General features: G+C 48.3%; 1 protein-coding gene across 1 annotated transcript in view; it reads right to left on the bottom strand.

The window, feature by feature from the left end:
* Positions 1-561: 561 nt before the first annotated feature.
* LOC129355803 (sodium/hydrogen exchanger 5-like) overlaps positions 562-8,208 on the bottom strand; it is a 22,322-nt gene continuing 14,675 nt past the window's right edge. Inside the window, 16 exon segments of the mRNA XM_055025406.1 lie at positions 562-1,452; positions 1,455-1,490; positions 2,444-2,572; positions 2,850-2,919; positions 3,128-3,277; positions 3,352-3,478; positions 3,690-3,781; positions 4,508-4,634; positions 4,708-4,778; positions 4,939-4,972; positions 4,974-5,023; positions 5,102-5,304; positions 6,835-7,055; positions 7,124-7,301; positions 7,366-7,444; positions 7,769-7,826. Of these exon segments, the coding sequence (XP_054881381.1) occupies positions 923-1,452; positions 1,455-1,490; positions 2,444-2,572; positions 2,850-2,919; positions 3,128-3,277; positions 3,352-3,478; positions 3,690-3,781; positions 4,508-4,634; positions 4,708-4,778; positions 4,939-4,972; positions 4,974-5,023; positions 5,102-5,304; positions 6,835-7,055; positions 7,124-7,301; positions 7,366-7,444; positions 7,769-7,826 (2,155 nt within the window). The 3' untranslated portion in view covers positions 562-922.

The raw sequence follows: 8,208 nt of genomic DNA, 5'->3' as shown, positions 1-8,208 counted from the left end.
GCGCTGCTGGTTCTGGTTCCGTTGGTCAGAAAGCTGCTGGTTCCGATCCAGTTTCGTGCTTCTCTTCCCTGAAACACGGATCTCATAACTTAAATAAAACCTTTACTCACTTTCAATAAAAAAAGACTCAACGATAATTCCACATTATCAGGATTCATCAAGGCAAATCGGAAAAATTATTTATAATAAAATATGAACAAAAATATTTTCATCTCAATCGAATTTCTCTTTATTTGTCTCTTAATTTCAGAGGAATAATTCAGTGTTAATTTCAGGCATTTCCGATGTTTAGCAGCATGTTAAAGCAGAAACATGTCAACGACCTTTATTATGAATAAAAACCATTTTCCTGCTGACTGGGCCGAGCTGCTGCAGGATCAGATCACCGATTATCTGGCGGAACCGCTGGTCCTGTTTGGACCGGACCAAACAGGACCGCAGCAGCAGCTGCAGGAATAAAGCACAGAATAAGGCAGCGGCATTAATAAAAACAAGGCCTGTATAAAATACATGTTTGGGTTTTAAATGAGCAGCTGAGACAGAAAGGCAGGGAAAGGGGGCTGCAGCGCCCCCTGCTGTATGAAGAAACAACAATAATTCAAAAGCGTTATGAAGCAAAGGATGGATTTTCATTTAAACTCACTGAATCACAGAGACATCACAGACATTTTCAGTGTAATTGATTCAATAACATCAGCAGTTATTGAATCATATTGATCTGCTGTGATGGAGCAACGATCCTTCCAAGCTTCCAATCCAGCAGGAGCTTGGCTGGAAAGTTTGGTGAAAGGACAAAGGACGCAGATGGTGATGAAGATTAGGACAGAAGGTTATCTTCAGCTGGTGGAGCTCTCTGGTCATGTGATTGTGCTGGTTTCCTATTGGCCGAGCCGGCAGACAACCCGCCACCTGGTGGCCCCGTTCAGAGCTGCGTGGGGCGGTGACTATGAGGCCCGGCGCCGCCACCAGGGGGCGGGGTCACCAGACTCCTCAGGTACACACAGGGGTTCCTCCTCCTGCCTGGGCCGGGCGGGGCTGGCGGCGAGGGTGCAGCTTGCGGCGGCTTCAAGGCCGACATTAGCGGCTGCATCTCTTGCGTCGTGCCAGGCTCCTCCTCTTCCTCCTCTTCCTCCACCGGCTTCTTCTTTTTCCTCTCAGAGAAACAGAAGGCGGCTGGGGGCGGGACCTGGGCAGGCGCGCCCCCGACAGGGCCAGTGTAGGAGGCAGGGCGGGATCCTCCCAGCCTGGAGAGGGCGCTGACGCGGGGGTGGACAGGCTCAGCGGGCGCCGGAGGCGACGAGACGCTCTCCAGGGAGGAGATGCTCTGGTTCCAGGCCTGCTGCAGGTCCACCGGGATGATCTTGGTGGCCTCCACCGACACGCAGGGCGGGGGCGACCCCACGCCGCCCTTCCAGGGCAGATGGCTGTCCTCACCGGGCGGCGACGGGGGGGGGGCGGCGGGCTCTGGCAAACATCCAGAGCTGCTGGGACTGAAGGACAAACTCTAATCAGCCATCATGCAGAAAGACTGCAGCTATACACCAACCTACCATCAGCATGGAAATGGGCAGCTTCGTTTTCAGTTCAGTGTCATTCAATTCACAAAATAAATCATTTACAATCAATCATCCCATTTGATCTAAGTTCAGTAAAACTAAAACATTTCTAAGGAACGCCAGCAGAGCATCCTGACCCGCAGCATCACTGCCTCTGACCAGCAGGGGGCGACAGTGGAGAGGAAAATCTCCCTTTTAACAGGAAGAAAACTCCAGCAGAAGCAGAAGCTGCTCGTTCTCTAGGGATGTTCTAGTTCATGAAAGTAAAGCGTTGAAGGGAGAACAGTTCGGTGATGGCAGCATTATGCTCTCCTTCAGCAGGAAACATCAGTTTTATGGAAACCTTCATCTCCATGAAGAGATGTAAACACCTGTAACTTGTGTTTGTAACCATGGTAACAAATGGTTTTCATTCCTTTTTCTTCAGTTTTAGTCATCAACTTTTATAAACTGCTTTTAAACTGACCCAAATATTTCATCTGTTCTCAATCGCTTTGCCTTCAACAAGGCCAAACCATACAGTGCAATACCATATCACTGGTCAATCTATCCACCAAATTGCTATAATTTCCTTTTGTGTTGTATTTATATTCTTTGTTTTGTATTTAATTTGTATTTTTTTGTATTCTTTTGTGTATGCTTACTGTGTGCCACATTTTTGCCTGTGAGCTGCTGGTAACTATTATTTTCTGAGGGAGTCTTCCCAAGGGATCAATAAAGTCAAGTCTAAGTCTAAGTCTATATTTGACTGCAGCTTGTCAAGTATTTTACTTTAACATTTCACTTGTCAAGCACTTAGTTGGAAATTTGATCAAAATAAATTTGGCATCCATTAGTGGATCACCATTTACAGGCGGTGCCGTTCAATCAGAGCCTCTCTGCTTTACCTGATTTGGGTCGCTGTTTCGGCGTCTCCGCCTTCCGAGCAACGAAGGTGATCCCGATGTCTTCCTCCTTCTCCGGATCGGAGCGATCAGCTTTATCCTCCTCGGGTTCCACAGGAACGGCCACCGGATCTGAGACAGAGTGGCGGCAACATCAGACCAGTTACTGAGACGCTGGCGAGGGCCAAGTAGAAGATCATCAACTCCAACAACCTCAACCCAACATCTCATCAACCCAACATCTCATCAACCCAACATCTCATCAACCCAACATCTTATCAACCCAACATCTCATCAACCCAACATCTCATCAACCCAACATCTCATCAACCCAACATCTTATCAACCCAACATCTCATCAACCCAACATCTCATCAACCCAACATCTCATCAACCCACGTCGCGGTACCTTTGTCCTGCCAGCTGACGTTGCGTCTGGGTTTGTCTCCTCCCTCGTCCTTCGTGTCAGATCCTCGGCGCTGCCGGCAGAAGGAGGAAAGGTAAGAGGGCAACTAGAGCCGATAGTAATATTTGCATCGGTTCTAAAATTAAAACAAGTTTGTGTTCATATCTAGAGTCTGGAACTCTGCAGTGAGACTTGCAGTTCTGACAGAACCGGGCCTCTGACTGTTATAAGACCTGTTGTAACAGTCAGATTTCAGGTTCTGTTCAGGTGTGTGTGTGAACCTTTTTCAGGCTGCGCTCCTTCTTGTGCCGCTTGTGTCTGGTGGACTTGAAGGTCTCCATGCGGCTCTTCATGTTCCTCTGGAAAACCTCGCGGTCCTGCCGCTCCTGCTCACCCAGCGGCATGAAGTGTCGACTGTAGTGGGACTGGTACTGGAAAACACACACACCATGTGTCACCAGCAGCTCCACAGCGGGCCGTTGCCCCTGCCGCTCCTTCTCGTTACCCGTCTCCTGGGCTTGTACAGGTTCCCGGCCAGGACGTGATGCGTCTCCATGTCTTCCTCCACCTTGGACCCGGGAACGTTGTCGATGACCTGAAGGTCCAGACACACGCCGCTGCCGTTCTCCCGCCTGCAACACGTCAACCACAGGTCAGCAGGTTTGGAGCCAAAGATAAAATCAATATTTCTTCTTCTTTGGATCTGTTGTTGGATCTGACGTGAAAAGTTGGTTTTTGTTCAAATTCTTCCATAAAGTTGATTTAAACAGGAAGAAAGCAAGTTGTTTCCTGCTGAGCAGCCCCATCAGAGGTCATCAGAGGGTCAGATGTCATGTGACTCACAGGTAGTTGGTGACGTTGGTGACTTCAGGAAACGAGGCTCTGCTGGCCATGGAGGGCAGTGACAGCCTGGCCGAGGTCAAGACGTTCCCACCCTGCACATAGAGGTCAGAGGTCAGCTGGACTTCAGTGAACCTGAAGGACTCAGAACAAGACTGTCTGTCCTCAACAATCAGCCTGCAGCACCTCCTGGTGGTCCAGCCAGGAGGAGCAGTTCAGGAAAGGGAAAACCTTTGCGGTAAACAGATTTCGCTGAGGTTGCAAAAATCTCTGCTACCTCCATTAATTTGCTTCCTGCTGAGTTCTGCTCCATAAATAAAGCCCGGTCCAAATTAAAGCCTGACCTGGTTCTGGTTCCTGCTGAGTTCTGCTCCATAAATAAAGCCCGGTCCAAATTAAAGCCTGACCTGGTTCTGGTTCCTGCTGAGTTCTGCTCCATAAATAAAGCCCGGTCCAAATTAAAGCCTGACCTGGTTCTGGTTTCTGCTGGACCCGCCTGAAGGTCGGCATTCTTCCTCCGTTTCCCCAGAGATGAAATTTAATCCTGAGCTCTGCCGCCTGCCGACTCTGGTTCTGGTGACCCATCAAACCAGGAATGGATCAGCACAACATTTCCTCCAGACGGAGGTGGAGAAGTTCTGGATCTTCGGTTCCAACCTCAACCATGGATTATGGATCAGAACCAGAACCAGAGCTCGGGTCCTAGCAGCCTGGAAGACCCGACTGCTCAGACAACCAGAATCAGAACCTGGAGCCTGCAGACTCTCCAGCCGGCTCTTTTCAGAACCAGAGTCCGTTTGGATCCGACCCGGTCTTCCTACCTGGTCGATGACGCTGATGGCGTCCCGGATGTTGATCTTCTGGTACGCCTCCCAGAGCTCGCTCTTCCTGTACACCGACTTCCTGAGCAGCAGCTTGCTCAGGTAGTTCTTATCGAACTGCTCCCACCTGGAGGGGGCAGAGGCAGTGAAGCATGCTGGGAAACCGTGCTGATGATGGGGGACATGTTGGTGGGACTCACTTGTCTCTCCAGTGGTGATAACCCTGCAGGCCTGCGATGTCCTCCACCGCAGTCAGGATGTGGTCAAAGGCCTGAACACACACACACACACACACACACACACACACACACACACACACACACACACACACACACACACACACACACACACACACACACACACACACACACACACTTGTCACATTGATGATGATGATGACTCATCATCATCATCATAATCATCATCATCACCCGCTCGTGGATCTCCTCGTTGATGGTGGGCTTTGGTGGAGCGAGGAACCTTCAGCCACTTGACCAGAGGCTTGATGGTCAGACCCTGGACCAGAACCAGAACCAGAGCAGGAATCAGAACCAGAAACCGTGGCTCCTCACTCAGGAACCGGACCGGTCCTACCTGGAACATGACGGTGAAGAAGACAACCACGATCGTCGTGGCAACAAAGTAATCCTTGGCTTTGACCTGCTCTGCGTCCAGCAGCACCACCAGCGCGAACGCCACCGCCCCCCGCAGGCCGCCGTATGACATCACCACCTGGTCGATCTTATCCAGCGGGACGAGCCGGAACCGGTTCAGAACCCAGGTCTGGCCGACCACACCTGAGGCCCAGAGTCATCATGTCACAGAGGTTGGAACCGACTGGACCGGACCGAGCCGAACCGGACCGAGCCGGACTGGATCCTTCAGAGGTTCTCTATGTTGTTTGATTTTCAGGAAAGTTCCTTTAAAGTCTGGGATGCTTTGATCACCACTGATCGAGAATCAACTCCTTCCAGGAGTTTCTCTCCAAAACAGAGATTCATTTTCTCCTATTGGTTGGCTGGGAGAAAAGAGTCTGCTTCTGATTGGCTGATCAGGCCCAACGCATGACTCCTCCGCCAGATGCTCCCAGAGACAAACAGGCAAAACCAATAAGACTCTTTTCTCCGATGACGTCAGAACCAAACCTGCTGGATGCGTCTCTGTCTGAATCCCAACTTTGTTGCGTTTATCTGGTTTTTATGGAAGAGGCTCAGAGCAAATTATTTAAATTGTTCAGTTTTGGATTTGTGTGGGATTCGCCTGCTGAGTGAATGTTGCTCAGACTCGTTTGCTGGTTTAAACAAGAACATATTGTGGTTTTAATGAAACGTCTTCTTTATCATACTAAGATAAAAAACATTCTTATAATATGATAATTTACTGCTCCTGGTTGTTTTCCTGGCTCCGTCAGTTAAATTCTTCCTGCTGCTGTTCTGGTGAGACACAAAAGGTTCCTAACCTTAACCTTAACCTACTCCAGATTTATTTGGATTAAAATCCTCAGAACTGAGAGACGAAAACGTCAGATGAACTTTGATTCAGTTCTGCTCTCTAAAGATGTAGTGAGATTCTACTGTTTATTATGTTTTGCTTTTACTTTCATAAATCTTTAGGATTTAGTGTGGTTTGTTTTTGATCATGTACAATAAATTTAGCTGGATTAATATTTAAATGTGAGATGTGGCTCACTTTTTAAAATATTAAAGATAATCAATTCTGAGCATCAATTAAAGATAAATAATTGAAATCAAGTTTAAATTGTTAAATTTAAAGGGCCAGTTCTCTGTAAAATAAACCTTTCTGGTTTCCTGCTGAGTTGCTTTGATTCTGTCGTGTTTGAGAAATCCTTCAATCTCCATGGCAACCATCAGCTGCTAATGTCTGGGTGGACCTTCCCCACTTCGCTCCTTCAGACTAGCCAGCAGCAATTAGCAAACAGCTTTTGAGCTCAATGTCGGAGCTGCTGCTCAGAGCAATGCTGGTAAAACGTTAGAGGGTTAATACAGCAGCCATGTTGGGATGCGGAGGCGGAGCTTCAGGAAGAGCAGGAGTTTCTTTAAAAAACAGAGGCCCAATTTCAAGCTGCTAAATCAGGAAGCTAAACTTCTTTTAAGTCATATTTTATGTACAGTGTTTTTGTAACAGCTAAAGGTGAGACAGTAACTGATTATGTTATAAAATGGAACTATATGCCTGGAAATCACATGATACCGGCCCTTTAATGGCTGCTGTACCCATGTTGGCCAGTAGATGGCGCTGATCTGCGCCTTCTGTGGATGGTTAATGTGAATAATGTCAGAGTTATAACCAGAACCAGAGGTACTGACCCACAGCCCTGAAGAGCAGGATGAAGACCAAGGTGCAGGACACCAGGCCCGTGTCCCAGGCCCACTTGGACTTGTCCACCGCAGAGATGCCCAGGAAGATGAAGATGATGGTCTCGGCGATGCTGGCCAGCGTCTTCATCGTGTACTTCACCGTGGTCCGGGACTTCTGCGAGATGTTCGCCTCTACGTACTTATTGGCCCCAATGCCACAAAAGGTCATCCTGCGGAGGAAGACGTGGCGGTGACACAGCGGGGGCTGAGGTGGGTGGGATTGAGAGGCGGGACTCACGACAAGATGGCAGACAGCGAGAAGAGCTCGGCGGTCAGGTAGGCCAGGTACACCAGCAGGAAGACGAAGAGCGGCTCAATGATGCGGACCTTCTTGGTGAAGCGGGTGATGAAGCCGAGGATGACGGCAAAGACCAGACCCACCAGAGTCCCCCCGACGCTGACGATGAGGAAGGAGGCTGTGGAGGTCAGCAGAGGTCAGAGGTCAGCAGAGGCTGTCAAGATTTCCACCTGAAGACTCACCCACTCCCTTGAAGTAGTCGGCCGTCTGGACGTTCTGCGGGCCGACCTCCACGAAGGAGATGTAGACCTTATAGAGGACCTGCAGGAGACACGGAGAGAGACACATCAGGGACCGGGTCACCAGAACCTGACCAGGTCCTCCAGGAGCCGGGTCACAGGAGAATCCAGAACCTCCAGACCAGAGGGAACATTTTTATTACTGAGGACCAAAATGAGCTTTTTCTCTTAAGGCAAAATGCAAAAAAATAAACAAACAGTACAATAATATTGTCATGAAATTTTTCTCAGCATAAAAATAAATAAGCTAAATGTTAAAGGGACGGTATCGTGCTTCTCAGCCACATAGTTCCATTTTATAACTATGTTTCCCTCAGTTCTTATAAAAACATCAAATAAATCTTACTTCCTGATTTAACGTCTTGAAATTGGGCCTCTGTCGCTTTAAGAAGCTCCTGCTCTTTCTGAAGGTCAGCCTCCAACAAGACATCTCAACTTGGGTCCTCTATTAACCCTTTAATATTTTTACCAGCGTTGTTCTGAGCAGTAGCTCCTATAATGAGTTCAGCAGATGTTTGCTAATTGCTGCTGGCTAGTCTGAAGGAGCCTAGTGGGGGAGGAGCTGCGCCTTGTAGGTCACCCAGGCTTTGAGCAGCTGACCTGTTACCATATAGATAACAGAATATTTAAACATAAAAGAATCAAAGCAAAAATTGTATATTTATGACATAAAGTAGTTTTGAAAATCTGAGCCTGAAAATGGCAAAAAGTTTCCATCTGGAGCAAAATCCACACAGAGTTATTACAAAGTGAAGAAACAAGTGGAAGGAGAATCTATAAACTGTT

Source organism: Poeciliopsis prolifica, unplaced genomic scaffold (assembly GCF_027474105.1).
Source record: "Poeciliopsis prolifica strain line A6 unplaced genomic scaffold, Auburn_PproV2 SCAFFOLD146, whole genome shotgun sequence".
Classification (NCBI taxonomy): domain Eukaryota; kingdom Metazoa; phylum Chordata; class Actinopteri; order Cyprinodontiformes; family Poeciliidae; genus Poeciliopsis; species Poeciliopsis prolifica.
The sequence above is the reverse complement of the archived record's forward strand: the minus strand, read 5'-3'. Positions and strand labels throughout refer to the sequence as shown.